This window comes from Budorcas taxicolor, chromosome 21 (genome assembly GCF_023091745.1).
Source record: "Budorcas taxicolor isolate Tak-1 chromosome 21, Takin1.1, whole genome shotgun sequence".
Classification (NCBI taxonomy): domain Eukaryota; kingdom Metazoa; phylum Chordata; class Mammalia; order Artiodactyla; family Bovidae; genus Budorcas; species Budorcas taxicolor.
This window is the reverse complement of record NC_068930.1, coordinates 35442955-35462294: the sequence shown is the minus strand read 5'-3', so window position 1 is coordinate 35462294 and position 19340 is coordinate 35442955. Positions and strand designations below refer to the sequence as shown.

General features: G+C 38.3%; 1 protein-coding gene across 1 annotated transcript in view; it reads left to right on the top strand.

Moving 5' to 3' along the window:
• Positions 1–19340, top strand: part of ETFA (electron transfer flavoprotein subunit alpha) — a 68657-nt gene that overhangs the window by 15940 nt on the left and 33377 nt on the right. Inside the window, exons 4-9 of the mRNA XM_052659719.1 lie at positions 257–339; positions 3452–3551; positions 5013–5123; positions 5756–5857; positions 7027–7095; positions 10604–10686. Of these exons, the coding sequence (XP_052515679.1) occupies positions 257–339; positions 3452–3551; positions 5013–5123; positions 5756–5857; positions 7027–7095; positions 10604–10686 (548 nt within the window). The remainder of the gene's footprint in view (positions 1–256; positions 340–3451; positions 3552–5012; positions 5124–5755; positions 5858–7026; positions 7096–10603; positions 10687–19340) is intronic.

Below are 19340 nucleotides of genomic sequence, written 5' to 3'. Positions count from 1 at the left end.
GCCAAGGATGTGAGGGAGGGAATGGAAAGTTACTGTCTAATGGGTTGCGAGTTCAGTTTGAGAAGTTGAAATGCTGGACATGAATGGTGGTGTTGGTACAACGTGCATGTCTGTAATGCTACTGAACTGTATATTTTAAAACATTAAATTTCATCTTATGTATATTTTCTCACAATAAAAACAAAAGGACCAAAAAAAAAACAACTGAATATGAAAATATTATGAAATGTGTTTATCAAATGTGTTTAATTCTCAGAGGAACTGACACCGTTGATTTTGGCAACTCAGAAGCAGTTTAATCACACACACATCTGTGCTGGGGCATCTGCCTTTGGAAAGGTGAGAAGATTGAGAATGTGGAATCTGATGTCGCTAGTTGGAAGGGTTAGATTTCATGGTGCTGAAAATGTACAACAGACTTTGTTTAGATAGCTAATTCTGGCTTTCAGAATTAATGTAATAGTTTTGATAAAATTTATTCTTTCAAGATTTTGATATAATTTCCGTTAAAATGCTATCTCCAGGCTTTCAGCTATGGTCATAGAGACAACTTTGTTCTTTGGAGACTTTGTCATAATTTTTTATAATGCCACTTCCAGATTTTCAGATTTTGTCATGGGGAAAGCTCTATTTTTAAATGTATTTTTCTTAAATAACAATGTGGAACTGTCTCATTGTCTGAACGCCATTTGAATTAGTAACCCATTATAAGAAATGGATTTGCTTTGGTGACTGGTGGATATTTAGAAAGGCCAAGTTTATCTATTTGAGAGATTTGGAAAGGGCTGTGTAGTGGTTGAAGACATCCTTAGGGTAGAGGGTAGTCTGATCACATGCATTGTGGTATGTCTGAATGTGCTATGAGATGGGTAGTGGCCTGCATGAGTTATTTACCTTCCTGAAATTCGTTTTCTGATATGTAACATGATGCAGTTTGGCCAGGTGATGTCTACAGTCTACCAGTTAGAACTATTCAAAGATGGAATGGGTTTTCTCTGTAGCAGTTTTCACTTTCCTTGGAAATGGCTACGTCAGAGGCTTGCCATCCAGCTACTATATTTTGGGATGTTGCAGGTCAGCATTGACTAAAAGATCACTGGGGACCATTTCATCTATGAGGGTTTTGTTTCTGTGTTAGATGATTCAAACAATTTCGTGAGTGTTGAGTTTCTGTGATGACATTTCACCTAAAAAATTGTTAAACCAAGAAACGGTATTTGTTGTAGCTGATTCCCTAGATTTTAATACTCTGGCTTTGATTGCTCTATGGGTGTTTTGAGAACAAAGGTCACATAACAGTGTTGTAGCTGGTGCTGCAGCTTCTGAATGGATTTGGGACAAGGAAGAGTCCATCAGGTGAAGCTAAACAATTTGCTCTATAGTAGTTCTTCACCGATTGTCTTTTTAAGACACCACAGCTTTATACTGGTAATCTAGAGTTTTAAAACTGCCATCTTTTTGTGCATCAGAAGAACACTGTTAGTTATTACCTCTCCTTCCGTGAAACCATGTGGTGTAGCCTATTAGATAGTGTCGAGAGGTATGTGTTTCCCATCCAGCCTTTCAGGACATTGAGGCGTGTGCCTTGAAGTGCTGTGGTCAATTTTGTTTTCAAGATGTGCTAGAGTGAAACAAGGAAGAGTAGAAGTACAAAAAGTATTAAATTTCAAGGAATTAAAAAAAAAAAACTCTGAAGCTTTAGAAAGAAATACAGTCTGAATATCATAAAATTTGTGTGAGAATCTGCTCAGCCAGGTAATAATATTCCAGTCGTATTTCCTGAACAGTTAAAGAAGGTGCCTCCAGGAAAGAGTTACTTACTGAAGCAGGCTTTAAATGCTGACAAATTTGGTTTGTTTTAAAAGCAGGTATCTTCTAAACCTCTTATTTACCAAGTTAGAACTATGTTTAATGGCATTTTAATTATTTTCCCAAGCCCTTTATTTCCTATAAAATCTTAATTTTTTTTTCTGATTGTGGATTTATAAACTATGGTACTTTTCAGTAGCTCTGTTATTATGGTTGAAAGGAAATTGCTATATAATATAGGTAACAATAGACTGAATATTAGAAAATCTTTAGTGTTGGAGGATGTAGCAGGAGGAAATTTGACTCCAGCTTTCAATACTTGTTGGCATCAATTTATATAGAACTGCTTATTAGATACAGGGTAGAGAGATGAGAAGTGGAGACACACAGCCTCTGCTCTCAGGGTGCTTATAAACTTAATTGAAGGTTATATAATATGTCTATTAAAACTTTTAAGACAAAATACATGTTAGTGCCAATAATTGTACATGCATGTGAGAGGATGTGGAATAAAGGAGTGATTAGAGGATGGTCCTGAGAGAATTCTTAGAGGAACAGAGAGGATTTGGGGATGGAATGAGGAGAGGAATTTGAGTGCTGTTACAATGAAAGTTCACCTGCTGGAGTTGGTTTCATGTACTGAGTTTAGGAGATGCCGTAGAGTAAACTCTGTGTAGAAAGCAGTGGGGAATTTACCCTTTCTATTTGTGTGATAAAAGCAACACTTCACTTTTTAAATCACACTTAGATGATGTCATCATCTAAGAGAACCTTTGCATCTAGAAAGTATGCATATTCATTCTTCACTAACTGATTCTGTTTTAAAGCCCAGGAAATTTAGAATAAAAGCACAGAGATTCTCTTCCTCTTACTGTGAGGTGAAGTAACTGAGCCCTGGGGTTATTGAGGCTTGCCCAATGATCCCTGCTAGTGGGAGCAAAGTTACCACATGTATCTGTTCCAGAGATTTATATGCATATACAGAAAAAGCATATACGTGTGTGTGTGTGTGTGTGTGTGTGTGTGTGTGTGTGTGTATATATATAGAGAGAGAGAGAGAGAGAGAGAGGCTGTGCTTTACTTTTCTCATTTTTTAAATTATATGGATTTACTATAATTTGTAAACCTATGCCCTATTGATGGACACTTCAGTTAGTTTTTATTTTTTTAAATGTGACATCACTTTTTAAAAAGGTGAACATGTCTGATTTGGAATTTTTTCTTTCATCTACAGTAAGTAAACATATAAGGATGTTCTTTTTCAGTATTTGAGAATTTTACTGCTCTAATTATTTTTCTATCTTATCTAAATTCAGTAATCTATAACTGTCACACTTTGTAAATGATGATCATTAAAGCAAATATCATATCTCATAATTCAACGTACTGAGTTAAGGTAGTTTATTGCTATAAACTCATAAAACTCTTAATGTAGTTAGAGTAGTGATCGACTCGTACTTATGTTCAAAGACTATCCAAAAAGTTGTGCTTGAAGTTGTCATGTGTCTAAAGATGCATGTGAAATATAAAATATTCAAAATAAAGTTTCCATAGAATTTGCTTTTAGAGAATGTTATTGCTAATATTTTATAGCCATCCATCAGCATGTATGCATGTAACTCACTACTTATTTTGCTTTTAGAACCTTTTGCCCAGAATAGCAGCCAAACTTGATGTTGCCCCTATTTCTGACATCATTGCAATCAAATCACCTGACACATTTGTGAGAACCATTTATGCAGGTGAGTACCCAAGGAAAACAGTTAATCAGTATGTTAAATTTTTGAAAATTCTAAAAGCAGAAATTAATCTTGAAGATAAGATTTTGAAGCATGGATCATCCTAAAGCTTCCTGAAGAAAATCTTAAGTGTTAGATCTATCTTAGTGTTAGAATTGCTGCTGCACTGTGATATGACATTATCTCTGATAGATTTAAAACACACTTTTTTCCTTCCTGGTCATTCCATGTACAGAGTGAGATTTTTCCAGTGATCAATAAAAATTAGGTTTCTTTTTAGTATATTTTGTAAGTGGCTCTTGGAAAAGAAAACTTTATTAAAAAAAAATAATTTCAGTTTTCTTTGCTGCTTCTATTTCATTTCTGTATGCATTAAGAAATTCAGTGAAGTAAGCCAGAAAGAAAAACACCAATACAGTATACTAACGCATATATATGGAATTTAAAGATGGTAATGATAACCCTGTATGCGAGACAGCAAAAGAGACACAGATGTATAGAACAGTCTTTTGGACTCTGTGGGAGAGGGAGAGGGTGGGATGATTTGGGAGAATGGCATTGAAACATGTATAATATCATATATGAAACGAGTCACCAGCCCAAGTTCAATGCATGATACTGGATGCTTGGGGCTGGTGCACTGGGACGACCCAGAGGGATGGTACGGGGAGGGAGGAGGGAGGGGGGTTCAGGATGGGGAACACGTGTATACCTGTGGTGGATTCATGTTGATGTATGGCAAAACCAATACAATATTGTAAAGTAATTAACCTCCAATTAAAATTTAAAAAAAAAAAAGAAATTCAGTTCAGTGTCTTTTTAGTTGATTGATCTTTTGCTGAGCACACTGGTCTCTGGTGGGGCTGGAGAAGGCAATGAACTCTTTGATCTTTCTGACTGAACTCAAACCTCTCATCTTTAGTAGTGTTTAAAGGGAAGTATTTGGTTATAGTTTAGGTCACTCTTAATGTAATTGCTAATCCATAAAAAATGTCTCAAATCCTTTAAAAATCTGGGTGCACACACTTCCCGTCCTTTATGCCCCTACCGTGTTTTCACTTATTTTCTTCCCTTAGCAGGCATAGTAGCTTTGTCTTTATTAAGTTATTGCAGCTCATGTTGTTAAGTTACTGATCATGTTGTTTTGGAGAAGAAAGCTTTTGTTTATATTCCTTTTAGGAAGAATGTACCTGATTAATGTGACAGCCTTTTCCAGTTTGTTTCTTCCATGCAGGTCAGCACTTGTTCTATTTTTAAAGACATCCAAAGTTACATAGAGTGCCACTGATACGTTTCTTCAATGTTATAGTCCTTTTCCTATATTTAGCAAAGGTAGAAAAAACCTAACTGGTCTACGGTTATTTTTTCCTTATCTTTGTGAAGTAAATTCTGAACCTCAAAGGAATACTTGAGGGATTTTTTTTGCCTTTCATGGTTGTTTTTAAAAATAAATGTGTATTTCAGGAAATGCTATATGTACAGTGAAGTGTGATGAGAAAGTGAAGGTATTTTCTGTCCGAGGAACATCGTTTGAAGCTGCAGCAACAAGTGGAGGTAGTGCCAGTTCAGAAAAGGGTGAGTGTTCATTTGTATTTGTTTTAGTTTCTTATTTTTGGTTCAGACATTATATTAGAATAAGAGATTGCTTCTAGTTAAATCTCTAATGCAGGGTGTTTGAGAGCTCCATCTAAATAAATGATATTCCCAAGTTTATCCAAAAGTAAGAAATATTTATATTATTTTTTTGTACTGTGATTGTTAGTTTGGTATATATCAAAGGGGTAGGGGTGGAGTGCATTAAGATTAATTTGTTGTATTGATGTAAGGATTTTTTACTCTCCTCTCATTGTTTATTATAAAAGAGCTTCAATATAATGGAAGACTGTAATAATAGTAAACTTATGGAAGGTGTTAATACTTTATATAGTATCTTATTAAACCCCATAAAGAAAGGGTTATTCAGTCTTATAGGTAGACTCAGAGAATTAAATGACTTCTCAAAAGTCATATAGCTAATAAGGCTGGAATCCAGTCCCTTTAAGTCTTTCCAAAAATCAGAGAGAATGAACTTAGTAGCAAAAAATAAGAAATCACACTAACAAAATTGAATTTCCTGTGATTAATTCTTTGTGTATTTCTCTTAAAAAATTTTCATATAGTACTTGAACTCATACTGTTTGTTTTGTTATATGTGTCAATATACACAGCATCAAGCACTTCCGCAGTGGGAATATCAGAATGGCTTGACCAGAAACTAACAAAAAGCGATCGACCAGAGCTCACAGGTGCCAAAGTGGTTGTGTCTGGTGGTAAGTCGAATATTGCAATTTTAAAAAATGATGTAAACTTAAAATACTTTGCTTTTATTAATCCTTAATTTTAATGGAGCACAGGTGTTTTTTCAAATGTAAGAACTAAGTTGTGAGTATTAGTCCCATTTTACCTATTAGGAAAATGAAATCTTTAGTTTAATAGTTTGGATTTCTGTTGCATATCTGTTTTATTGGCACCAGGGGGAGCATGGTACAAATCTCAACTCCGTAGCTTTGCAACTTGGTATCTTTGTCATTTTGACTGACTCCTGTGTTATTCTGAAGAGTATGGCTAACTTCTGAAGCAAAGAAAGGGTTGGCTGGAACCTCAAGGCTGTGTTGTGTGGCCCTTTGCTCTATTTTAAAAGTCTTGCAGCACAGTCCAAGTCTCTATGGATAATTCTTTCGAAGTTTTTTTCACATTTAATATGAAAACTGTCAATATTGCATAGGACTTGCTTCTTTTTGTATATCATGCTTCTTACTTAAAAACAAAACAAACAAAAAACCCCAATAAACAAACAAAAAGACCCATATTTCATAGCCTGCTGACTTTTTAAAACAGTGACTGCTATGATTGAAAAATCTTTCCAAACTAAACATCAAATGAAATAATTAAGCTTCCAAACAACCTCTTATTGCAAGTGGCATTGAGAGGAAATAATTTATGTTTCAGAAAGGCATATCTGACTAGTTTATTCACTTATTTTTTTCAATAAATGTTTGTTAGGTATATGTTCTCTGCCAGGCTCATTGCAAAGTGCTGGAGAAATAGAGGAAAAAATGGATTATTCTTGCTCTTAAGGAGTTTAAAGACTAGTGGAATGTCTTCTTTCAGTTGTTCAGTTAAGTATTGCTAAATATAGCAGTGACCAAGATAAGTATGAATCTTGTATTTAAAGAGTTTTTGTTCTAGTGGGGAAGACTGATTTTAAAGACTAATTATACTAGTAGTTAACCAGTTAGTTAATTACAGAATTACAGTAGTGTTGAATGCTTTATTGGAAAAGTGCAAGAGTATCATTGGAGAACTTAGGAAAGGCTTTATAGAGAGGATGGCAGTTGTATAATATGAAGATTCACTCATGCATATGAAGTTCAAAATTTTTACAGAATGGAGTTTATATTTGGTTAATTCTTTTTTTTTTTTCATCTTCTTAAATGAGGTCGGGGTCTGAAGAGTGGAGAGAACTTTAAGTTGTTGTATGATCTGGCAGATCAACTACATGCTGCAGGTAAGTTTATTTTCCTTACCAGAAAAACATTCCCGTTTCATTGGAAGTATTTTTTCTTCATTATTTCATTTGTATATAAGTCACTCAAAGCTGCAGATTCTTTGCTTTCTCTGGTTTTCAACTTTTCTGTCTGAAACAGTTTTTCTTAATCTCCATGTAAATGGTGTAGCCTTCAGTGAGGAAAGATTATCCTTGTTCTTTATTATTTATGTGATACTCTTACCATTTGCCAAATTTTAGTAGTTTTTTACATTATAAAACAATTAAATGTCCACTTCATTGCCTACTTCAGATTCAGGAATGCCCTTGTTTTTCTCTTTATTGCTGGTCCAACGTAAATGTCTCATACAAATAGAAATTAACATTTAAAAAATTTATAGGGAAGATAGATCTTGTTATTAGAAGTATATTAAGAATGGAATGATGGTTTTTGAAAACAATCAGAACATTAAAAATATTTTGGTTTTTAATTATACAGCTATTAATGAGTGTATTTTTAATGTCTAGTTTGTTCTCCCCCTTTTGAGAGTTTCATGTATAACTTTCTGGCTTTTATGCTTTATATTACCTAATATATGTACCCATAGAAATAGTTATGGCTTTGTCTGAATAAAGATGTAATCTTGACTCTTTATAAAATCAGATGATGGTATTTGACTGAGGATATTTCATTTATTCATTCACTGAATAAATATTTATTGAGTGTCTGCTATATGGCAGGCACTATTTAAGGAGCTAGGCAAAAAACGATGAATAAAATGAGCAAAATGATTCAAAGTTCTAGAGGCCAGAAGCACGCTGAAATCAAGGTGTTGGCAGAGCCACACTCCTACTGGGGAGTGAATACGTTTCCAGTTACCAGAGGCTGCCTTGGCATTCCTGGGCTTGCAGCCACGTCACTCCAGGTTCTGCCACTGTCTTCGCATCACCTTCTCCTGTTTATCTGTATCATGTCTCCCTCTACATCCCTCTTAACAGGGATATATGTGATGACATTTAAAAGTCACCTAGATAATCCAGAATAAGTGCCTTCTCCCAAGATCCTTAACTTTATATCATATCTGTTGCCACACAGGTAATATTCACAAGTTCTGGGAACTAGGAAGTGAATATATCTATGGAGGGGCCATTTTGCTGCTTACCACAGACAGTAAATATAGTAAATTAGTAAATAATAAAATAGTATGTTAGGGGCTTCCCAGGTGACTCAGTGGTAGAAGAGTCCGCCTGCCAATGCAGGAGATGCAGATGTGGGTTTGATCCCTGCGTCAGGAAGATCCCCTGAAGGAGGTAATGGCAACCCACTCCAGTATTCTTGCCTGGAGAATCCCATGGACAGAGGAGCCTGGCAAGCTACAGTCCATGGGGTCACAAAGAGTCAGACATGACTTAGTGACTAAACAACAATGAATGCACTGGGAAACCAAAAAATAATCCACATAACTTGCTTTATTGTGGTTTGAAACTGAACCACCAGTATCCCTGAGGTATGCCTGTACACAGAAGGGTGTGTGTAGGTTATATGCAAATACTGTTCCATTTTATATGAGGGATTTGAGCATGCTTGGATTTTGGTGTCCTTGGAAGGGTTCTGAAACTAATCCCTTGTGGATACCAAGGAATGATGCTAAGTTTTGAGATGTCTAATTACAGACACCCTAATAGAGTTGTCAGTTAAGCAGTTGGTATAGGAATGTGGAGTTTGAAAGTTTGGACTGGAGATAGAAATTTGGGAATCAATTGCAAATTTAGATGGTATTTGAAACTGTGAGACTGGATGAATTCACCAGGAGTGTAGATGTAAAAGAAGTCCTAGGACTAAGCCCTAGATGCTGCAAGATTAAGAGGTAGGGGAGAAGAGGAGAATGAAGACCAAAGACAAATGGAAAAGTAAGGCAGGAAAACCAGGATGGAGAGTGTGATGTTCTGGAATCTAAGTGAAGTGGCTCAGTAAGGGAAAGCATGATCACCTGTGTCAAATGCTGCCCACGGGTCAGGGAAGATGAGGACTGAAAAGTGCCTCATTGATCAGCCACGTAAAGGTCATTAGTGACTTTGAGCAGTTTTAGTCATGGTGGTAGTGGGGGCAAAAACCTGATTGGAGTGTTTAAAAGTAGTTACCTGGTTGTATTCACTTCATGGTCAGCCCTCAAAGCTGATCATGAGCTGAGTTCATTTGTGACCTGTGTGCTTTTCTTGTATGTGTGTCATATTTTAATTAAAAAGTTTTTAAAGTAGAATGGGAGGCCCGGCAATGGAGACAATGAATGCAAATGACTCTTTAGAGGCTTCTAACCATATGGTAGAGCAGAAAAATAGACAGTAGCTAGAAGGGAAGCAGGACCAACAGAGGAACTTTTTAAAGATTAGAAGATAATAGCATGCTTTATATGCCGATGGGAATGCTCCAGTTAAGAGGGAAAGGTTAATCATACATGAGATGAGAGTTATTGGAGTGATATTCTTGAGTCAGTGGGAGAGAATATGAACACAGCTGCAAATTGATGGGTGAACGTGTTAGTTGGAGCAGGTTTCAGTTTTTTAGTGAAATTGGAAGCGGAATGTTAAAAGAATATTGAAAATTTGAAGAGAGAGGAAAGATACAAAATTACAATGTAGGACAGTCTGAGAGAAGTAAGGCCTATTTATTTAAAGTACAAAACAGTTAACATGGCTGAATATTGGTGTTTTTCTCCAGTCATGCTGAACAGGACAGGTATGCAAAGGGGAGAAAGATTGCTTAGTCGGTAACAAGAGGTGGAGGTTTTCCACCATCTGGAAATAAGATGATATAAGAGGAGGGCAAGGAAATTGAAGGCATATGCAGAGGAGTGCTTAGAGTCATTGATAATAGACACTGAACTGGGTAAAGAAAGAAGGGAGAACATAAGGGGAGAGAGGGACAGTGGAAAGAATTATAGACCTCAGTGGGGTCAGAGGGTAGTTGGAGTAAGGGACTAAAAGGGGTCAGCTGGAATGGGGAAGTCACAGAGAGATTTTGGAAATTGAGATTGTTGATGATACTGGCAGTGGACAGATTGAGGATATGACCATGGGTGTGGCTGAGGTAGTGTGAAGGGTAAGATGACTGGAGAATTGCTCAAAGAATTGAGGAGCCAGGATGTCAAAGTCTTCAAGAATGAAGATAAGACTAGTATTGGAGAGAGTAACAAAGACCCAGAAGCTAAAAATCCTAGAGAAATGAAGGGAATTGACCTGCTGGTTAATAGATGACACAAGCAATATACGAGTGACATTATCTGATGACATGAGATTCAAAACTGAAGGCTTTTAAGGAGAAAGAAGGGAAAACTTTTTGAGAGTGGCAGTGAGGGCCTGGAGTACCACCTTGAGGCCCCAGTGACAAAGCAGCATCTGCTGGAGAGGATTGGAGAGGGTGAAAAAAAAAGTCTTTCTTTTAAAAAATTTTTTAAAAACCGTTATCAGTGAATGTCCCCAACAAATTGAATAATAGAGCTTTAAAAAATGACAACTATTTTTTTCTTAGTTGGTGCTTCTCGTGCTGCTGTTGATGCTGGCTTTGTTCCCAATGACTTGCAAGTTGGACAGACAGGAAAAATAGTGGCACCAGTAAGTATTGCAGTAAAATATGCCATGCAAAATTCTGTGGGGATAAGAACTATATATATCTGTGGAACAATCATCTCAGTGAAGTGATGACCTATTCAGTGTACCTAAGCAGTTATCCTTTATCCTGGTGAATGTGTCCTCACAGGCCTATGGATTTCTTGGCCTCAATAAAAAGTATAGCAGGTCTTAAATCCAGCAGTGTTTTTCAAAGTTTTTAAAGTGGTAGAATACTTTGTCAAATTTATGTCACAACACTAAATATGAAATTGAGAGAAGCATCATTTTATTATATAGATTTTATAAGTTCATCTTAGCATTTATTTACCATAGTGCCTATGTATTATAAAATCTGTGCATAAAACTGATGAATCTCTATTAATGAACACAGGCTTTCAAAATCAGGAGTTATGAATTGACAGCTGTAGTCTGACGTCTTCCTGAACACCTAGTTTATTTCTGTATTATGTCTAGTTGCATGAAATTCAGTAAATTCTGTAAATTCAGGAATTCTGATTCCATTCTGATCCATATTAGATTATTCTTCAGTTAAAACTATTCAAAACTTAGCAATATATTGGTTTCAAAGTTGAATTACTAACAATATTGAATGATTGTTCACGTTTCTTAGATGATACTAGGTTTCAGTGGGTAGAATTCTTAGCTTAAATCATCTTTATTGTGTGGAGGAAAATGAGTTTTTAAATATATTTCAAAATGTACTTTTAATGTATTTCAAAACAAGATGTTAAGTCATATCTATTAAAAAATCTCATATCTCATCAGATGTTTGTTTAAAATTTCAAAATAATAAAAAAATTTAAGTCTTGTCTTTGAAGTTTGTTTTGAAGAGAGTTCAATCTTTTGCCCATTTTAAAATTGGGTTCTTTGTCTTTTTATTGCTTCTTTATTCATTTTCTTTTGAAGAGCAGAAATTTTTATTTTTATACTAGTTATTGATGGTTGTTAATGCTTTTTGTGTTATTCAGCTTATTTGAACTCAAATAAGATCTCAGAATCTAAAATGTGTACTAAAACTGTAAACAAAGTTAGAAAAACCATGTGACCTGTTTGCTTGTGATTCCATATTTGTCAGGCTGTGAGAACATTTATTGAGCAGGTAAATTCGAACCTTCCCTGACATTTAATGAGGAATGGCAAATAGGTTATTTTTTGGAAATCTTGTTTGTCCTAGTGTACATGAATAAACATCTTCAGATTTGAATTTATTTACCAAAGATGAAGCCCACAACCTTTCTAATCAATAATCTTCTACAGCAAAGTATGGTGGGAGACAGGCTTTTATTTACATTGACTTTTCAGGAACAATACACTTGTTATTAAGTAGCATGGCAGAATGAAAGAAAAGGACCAGTGGCATCCTTACTTGTATTGTAGATAAATGTCATGCAGTCAGCTTTCTTCAACGTTACTGTCATGACTGTAGGATTACTAAAAATTTTTCATAAGGAATTTAAAACATATTAAAGTCTTTAATATGCAGATATTAAGTCTCAGATATGCAGATGACACCACCCTTATGGCAGAAAGTGAAGAGGAACTAAAACGCCTCTTGATGAAAGTGAAAGAGGAGAGTGAAAAAATTGGCTTAAAGCTCAACATTCAGAAAACTAAGATCATGGCATCTGGTCCCATCACTTCATGGGAAATAGATGGGGAAACAGTGGAAACAGTGTCAGACTTTATTTTTTTGGGCTTTAAAATCACTGCAGATGGTGACTGCAGCCATGAAATTAAAAGATGCTTACTCCTTGGAAGAAAAGTTGACCAACCTAGATAGCATATTGAAAAGCAGAGACATTACTTTGCCAACAAAGGTCCGTCTAGTGAAGGCTATGGTTTTTCCAGTGGTCATGTATGGATGTGAGAGTTGGACTGTGAAGAAAGCTGAGTGCCGAAGAATTGATGCTTTTGAACTGTGGTGTTGGAGAAGACTCTTGAGAGTCCCTTAGACTGCAAGGAGATTCAATCAGTCCATTCTGAAGGAGATCAGTCCTGGGTGTTCTTTGGAAAGAATGATGCTAAAGCTGAAACTCCAGTACTTTGGCCACCTCATGCAAAGAGTTGACTCATTAGATAAGACTCTGATGCTGGGAGGGATTGGGGGCAGGAAGAGAAGGGGATGACAGAGGATGAGATGGCTGGATGGCATCACAGACTCGATGGACGTGAGTCTGAATGAACTCCAGGAGTTGGTGATGGACAGGGAGGCCTGGCATGCTGCAATTCATGGGGTCACAAAGAGCTGGACATGACTGAGCAACTGAACTGTACTAAACTGAATCAAAACAAAGACAGCTAGACTTAAGAAAAAAATTAATATAGTTACTAAATGACCCAGATTACCAAGATGGTGTGGTCACTCATCTAGGGCCAGATATCCTGGAGTGTGAAGTCAAGTGTATCTTAGGAAGTATTACTATGAACAAAGCTAGCACAGGTAATAGAATTCCAGTTGAGCTATTTCAGATCCTAAAAGGTGATGCTGTGAAAGTGCTGTACTGAATATGTCAGCAAATTTGGAAAACTCAGCAGTGAGCGCAGGATTAGAAAAGGTCAGTTTTCATTCCAGTCCCAAAGAAGGGCAATGCTAGAGACCATTCAGTTGTGCTCATTTCACATCCTAGTAGAAAAAAAAGTGTGTGCTCAGTTGCGTCCAACTTTGCCAACCCCAGGGACTGTAGCCCACTGAGCTTCTCTGTCCATAGGATTTTCCAGGCAAGAATACTGGAGTGGGTTGCCATTTCCTTCTCCTTACTTGCTAGTAAGGTTATGCTTAAAATTTTTAAGCTAGGCTTCAGCAGCTCGTGAACTGAGAACTTCCAGATGTACAACCTGGGTTTAGAAAAGGCAGAGAAACCAGACATCAAATTACCAACATTCACTGGACCATGGAGAAAAGTAAAGAAGTTCCAGAAAAACATCTACTTCTCCTTCATTGACTATGTTAAAGCCTTTGACTGTGTGGATCACAACAAACTGTGGAAAATTCTTAAAGAGATGGGAGTACCAGACTGCCTTATCCATCTCCTGTGAAACTTGTATATAGGTCAAAAAGCTACAGGTAGAACTGGACTGGTTCAAAATTGGTAAAGGAGTACATCAAGGCTGTATATTATCACCCTGTTTATTTAACTTTAAGCAGAGTACATCATGCGAAATATCAGGCTGGATGAATCACAGGCTGGAATCAAGATTGCTGGGGAAAATATCAACAACCTCAGATATGCAAATGATACCTCTGTAACGGCATAAAGTGAAGAGGAACTAAAGAGCCTTGTGATAAGGGTGAAAGAGAAGAGTGAAAAGGCTGGTTTGAAACTCAACATTCAAAAAACTAAGATCATAGCATCTGGTCCCATCACTTTGTGGCAAATAGAATGGAAAAAAGTGGAAGCAGTTACAAATTTTATTTTCTTGGACTCCAAAATCCCGTGGATGGGAAGTGCAGCCATGAAATTAAAAGACGCTTGCTCCTTTTTGCTTTTTGAAGAAAAGCCATGACAGACCTAGACAGCATGTTAAAAAACAGACACATCACTTTGCCAGCAAACCTCTGTATAGTCAAAGCTATGGTTTTTCCAGTAGTCATGTACAGATGTGAGAGTTGGACCATGAAGTCTGAGCTCCAAAGAAATGATGTTTTCAAACTGTGGTGCTGGAGAAGACTCTTGAGAGTTCCTTGGACTGCAAGAAGAGCAAACCAGTGAATCCTAAAGAAAATCAACCTGGAATGTTCATTGGAAGGACTGATGCTGAAGCTGAAGCTCAAGATCCAATACTTTGGCCACCTGATGTGAAGAGCTGACTCATAGGAAAAGTCCCTACTGCTGGGAAAGATGGAAGGCAGGAGGAGAAGGGGATGACAGAGGTTGAGGTGAGGACATCACCAACTCAGTGGACATGAAATTGAGTAAACTCGGGGAGATAGTGGAGGACTGAGGATCCTGGAGTGCTGTAGTCCACGGGGTCTCAAAGAGTTGGACACAGCTCAGCGACAGAAAAACAGCAACAAGTCCAGTCTTCCACGCACCATTTATTGAAGAGATTGTCCTTTCCACGTTGTATATTCTTGGCTCCTTTGTCATATATTAATTGACCATGTGTGAATGGGTGTATTTCTTGGTTCTCTTGTATTTTTATGTCAGTACCATACTATTTTGATTACTGTAGCTTTGTTCAGTCCAGTCTCTCAGTCGTGTCTGACTCTTTGCGACCCCATGAATCATAGCACTCCAGGCCTCCCTGTTCATCACCAACTCCCAGAGTTCACTCAGACTCATGTCCATCAAGTCAGTGATGCCATCCAGCCATCTCATCCTGGGTCGTCCCCTTCTCATCCTGCCCCCAGTCCCTCCCAGCATCAGGGTCTTTTCCAATGAGTCAACTCTTCGCATGAGGTGGCCAAAGTACTGGAGTTTCAGCATCAGTCCTTCCAAAGAATACCCAGGACTGATCTCCTTTAGGACGGACTGGTTGGAGCTCCTTGCAGTCCATGGGACTCTCAAGAGTCCTCTCCAACGCCACAGTTCAAAAGCATCAATTCTTTGGCGCTCAGCTTTCTTCACAGTCCAACTCTCACATCCATACATGACCACTGGAAAAACCATAGCCTTGACTAGACGGATCTTTGTTGGCAAAGTAATATCTCTGCTTTTCAATATGCTATCTAGGTTGGTCATAACTTTCCTTCCAGGAGTAAACATTTTAATTTCATGGCTGCAATCACCATCTGCAGTGATTTTGGAGCCCCCCAAAATAAAGTCTGACACTGTTTCCACTGTTTCCCATCTATTTCCCATGAAGTGATGGGGCCGGATGCCATGATCTTAGTTTTCTGACTGTTGAGCCTTAAGCCAACTTTTTCTCCTCTTTCACTTTCATCAAGAGGCTTTTTAGTTCCTCTTCACTTTCTGCCATAAGAGTGGTATCATCTGCATATCTGAGGTTATTGATATTTCTCCTGCCAATCTTGATTCCAGCCTGTGCTTCTTCCAGCCCAGCATTTCTCACGATGTACTCTGCATATAAGTTAAATAAGCAGGGTGACAATATATAGCCTTGATGTACTCCTTTTCCTATTTGGAGCCAGTCTGTTGTTCCATGTCCAGTTCTAACAGTTGCTTCCTGACCTGTATATAGGTTTCTCAAGAGGCAGGTCAGGTGGTCTGGTATTCCCATCTCTTTCAGAATTTTCCACAGTTTATTGTGATCCACACAGTCAAAGGCTTTGGCATAGTCAACAAAGCAGAAATAGATGTTTTTCTGGAACTCTCTTGCTTTTTCCATGATCCAGTGGATGTTGGCAATTTGATCTCTGGTTCCTCTGCCTTTTCTAAAACCAGCTTGAACATCTGGAAGTTCACGGTTCACATATTGCTGAAGCCTGGCTTGGATAATGTTGAGCATTACTTTACTAGTGTGTGAGATGAGTGCAATTGTGCGGTAGTTTGAGCCTTCTTTGGCATTGCCATTCTTTGGGATTGGAATGAAAACTGACCTTTTCCAGTCCTGTGGCCACTGCTGAGTTTTCCACATTTGCTGGCATATTGAGTGCAACACTTTCACAGCATTATCTTTCAGGATTTGAAATAGCTCAACTGGAATTCCATCACCTCCACTAGCTTTGTTCGTAGTGATGCTTTCTAAGGCCCACTTGACTTCTCATTCCAGGATGTCTGGCTCTAGGTGAGTGATCACACCATCGTGATTATCTGGGTTGTGAAGCTCTTTTTTGTACAGTTCTTCCATGTATTCTTGCCACCACTTCTTAATAGCTTCTGCTTCTGTTAGTTCCATACCATTTCTGTCCTTTATCAAGCCCATCTTTGCATTTAATGTTCTCTTGGTATCTCTAATTTTCTTGAAGAGATCTCTTGTCTTTCCCATTCTGTTGTTTTCCTCTTTCTTTGCACTGATCGCTGAGGAAGGCTTTCTTATCTCTTCTTGCTATTCTTTGGAACTCTGCATTCAGATGCTTATATCTTTCCTTTTCACCTTTGCTTTTCGCTTGTCTTATTTGCACAGCTATTTGTAAGGCCTCCTCAGACAGCCATTTTGCTTTTTAGCATTTCTTTTCCATGGGGATGATCTTGATCCCTGTCTCCTGTACAATGTCACGAACCTCCGTCCATAGTTCATCAGGCACTCTATCTATCAGATCTAGGTGCTTAAATCTATTTCTCACTTCCACTGTATAATCATAAGGGATTTGATTTAGGTCATACCTGAATGGTCTAGCGGTTTTCCCCACTTTTCTTCAATTTAAGTCTAAATTTGGCAATAAGGAGTTCATGATCTGAGCCACAGTCAGCTCCCAGTCTTGTTTTTGCTGACTATATAGAGCTTCTCCATCTTTGGCTGCAAAGAATATAATCAGTCTGATTTCGGTGTTGACCATCTGGTGATGTCCATGTGTAGAGTCTTCTCTTGTGTTGTTTGAAGAGGGTGTTTGCTATGACCAGTGCATTTTCTTGGCAAAACTCTATTAGCCTTTGCCCTGCTTCATTCCATATTCCAAGGCCAAATTTGCCTGTTACTCCAGGTGTTTCTCGACTTCCTACTTTTGCATTCCAGTCCCCTATAATGAAAAGGACATCTTTTTGGGTGTTAGTTCTAAAAGGTCTTGTAGGTCTTCAGAGAACAGTTCAACTTCAGCTTCTTCAGTGTTACTGGTTGGGGCATAGGCTTGGATTACCATGATATTGAATGGTTTGCCTTGGAAATGAACAGAGATCATTCTGTCGTTTTTGAGAGTGCATCCAAGTACTGCATTTTGGACTCTTTTGTTGACCATGGTGGCTACTCCATTTCTTCTAAGGGATTCCTGCCCACAGTAGTAGATATAATGGTCATCTGAGTTAACACCCATTCCAGTCCGTTTTAGTTCGCTAGAATGTCGACGTTTACTCTTGCCATCTCCTGTTTGACCACTTCCAATTTGCCTTGATTCATGGACCTGACATTCCAGGTTCCTATGCAATATCGCTCTTTACAGCATCAGACCTTGCTTCTATCACCAGTCACATCCACAACTGGGTATTGTTTTTGCTTTGGCTCCATCCCTTCATTCTTTCTGGAGTTATTTATCCACTGATCTCCAGTAGCATATTGGGCACCTAGCAACCTGGGGAATTCCCTTTGAGTATCCTATCATTTTGCCTTTTCATACTGTTCATGGGGTTCTCAAGGCAAGAATACTGAAGTGGTTTGCCATTCCCTTTTCCAGTGGACCACATTCTGTCAGACCTCTCCACCATGACCTGTCCGTCTTGGGTGGCCCCACATGGCATGGCTTAGTTTCATTGAGTTAGACAAGGCTCTGGTCCTTGTGATCAGATTGGCAAGTTTTCTCTGATTATGGTTTCAGTATGTCTGCCCTCTGATTCACTCTCGCAACACCTACCTTCTTACTTGGCTTTCTCTTATCTTGGAAATGGGGTATCTCTTCACGGCTGCTCCAGCAAAGTGCAGCCAGTGCTCCTTACCTTGGATGAGGAGTATCTCCTTTGGCCACCCCTCCTGACCTTGAACGTGAAGTAGCTCCTATCAGCCCTCCTGCCCCTGCGCAGCTGCAGGAGGTGGGGTTGCTCCTCTCGGCCACTGCCCTGATCTTGGGCCTGTGGTAGCTCATCTTGGCCACTGCCCCTGACCTCGGATGTGGGATAGCCCGTCTCAGCCACTGCCCTTGACCTCGGACGTGGGGTAGCTCTTCTCGGCCGCCGCCCCTGATCTCGGACTTGGGATTCAGTTCAGTTCAGTTGTGTCGAACTCTGCTACCCCATGAATTGCAGCACACCAGGCCTCCCTGTCCATCACCAGCTCCTGGAGTCCACTCAAACTCACGTTCATCGAGTCAGTGATGCCATCCAGCCATCTCATCCTCTGTTGCCCACTTCTCCTTCTGCCCCCAATCCCTCCCAGCATCAGAGTCTTTTCCAATGAGTCAGCTGTTTGTATGAGGTGGCCAAAGTACTGGAATTTCAGCTTTAGCATCATTCCTTCCAAAGAACACCCAGGGTTGATCTCCTTTAGAATGGACTGGTTGGATCTCCTTGCAGTCCAAGGGACTCTCAAGAGTCTTCTCCAACACCACAGTTCAAAAGCATCAATTCTTTGGTGCTCAGCTTTCTTCACAGTCCATACCTCACATCCGTACACGACCACTGTAGCTCCTCTTTAAATTCTATAATGTATTTCTGATATGGTGCCTCCAGGTTTTTTAATCTTTCAAGATAACCTTAATTATTCAAGGTCTTTTTTGATTCCATATACATTTTAGGATTGTTTGCTTTATTTCTGTGAAAAATGCTGTTGGAGTTTTGTTAGGAATTGCATTGTATGTGTACATTGCTTTGGCCAGTATGGATGTTTTAACAATATTAATTCTTTTAATCCATGAGCACAGAGTATCGTTCCATTTATTTGTATCTTCATCATTTTCTTTCATCAGTGTCATAGATTTCCATGTACAAGTCTTTTACTTCCTTATGTTAAATACATCCCTAGGTATTTTATTCTTTTTGACGCAATTGTAAATGGGGTAGTTTTCTTAATTTTACTTTCTGATAGTTTGTTGTTGTGTATAGAAACACAGTGTTTCTGTGTGTTGATTTTGTATCTTGTAACTTTACTGA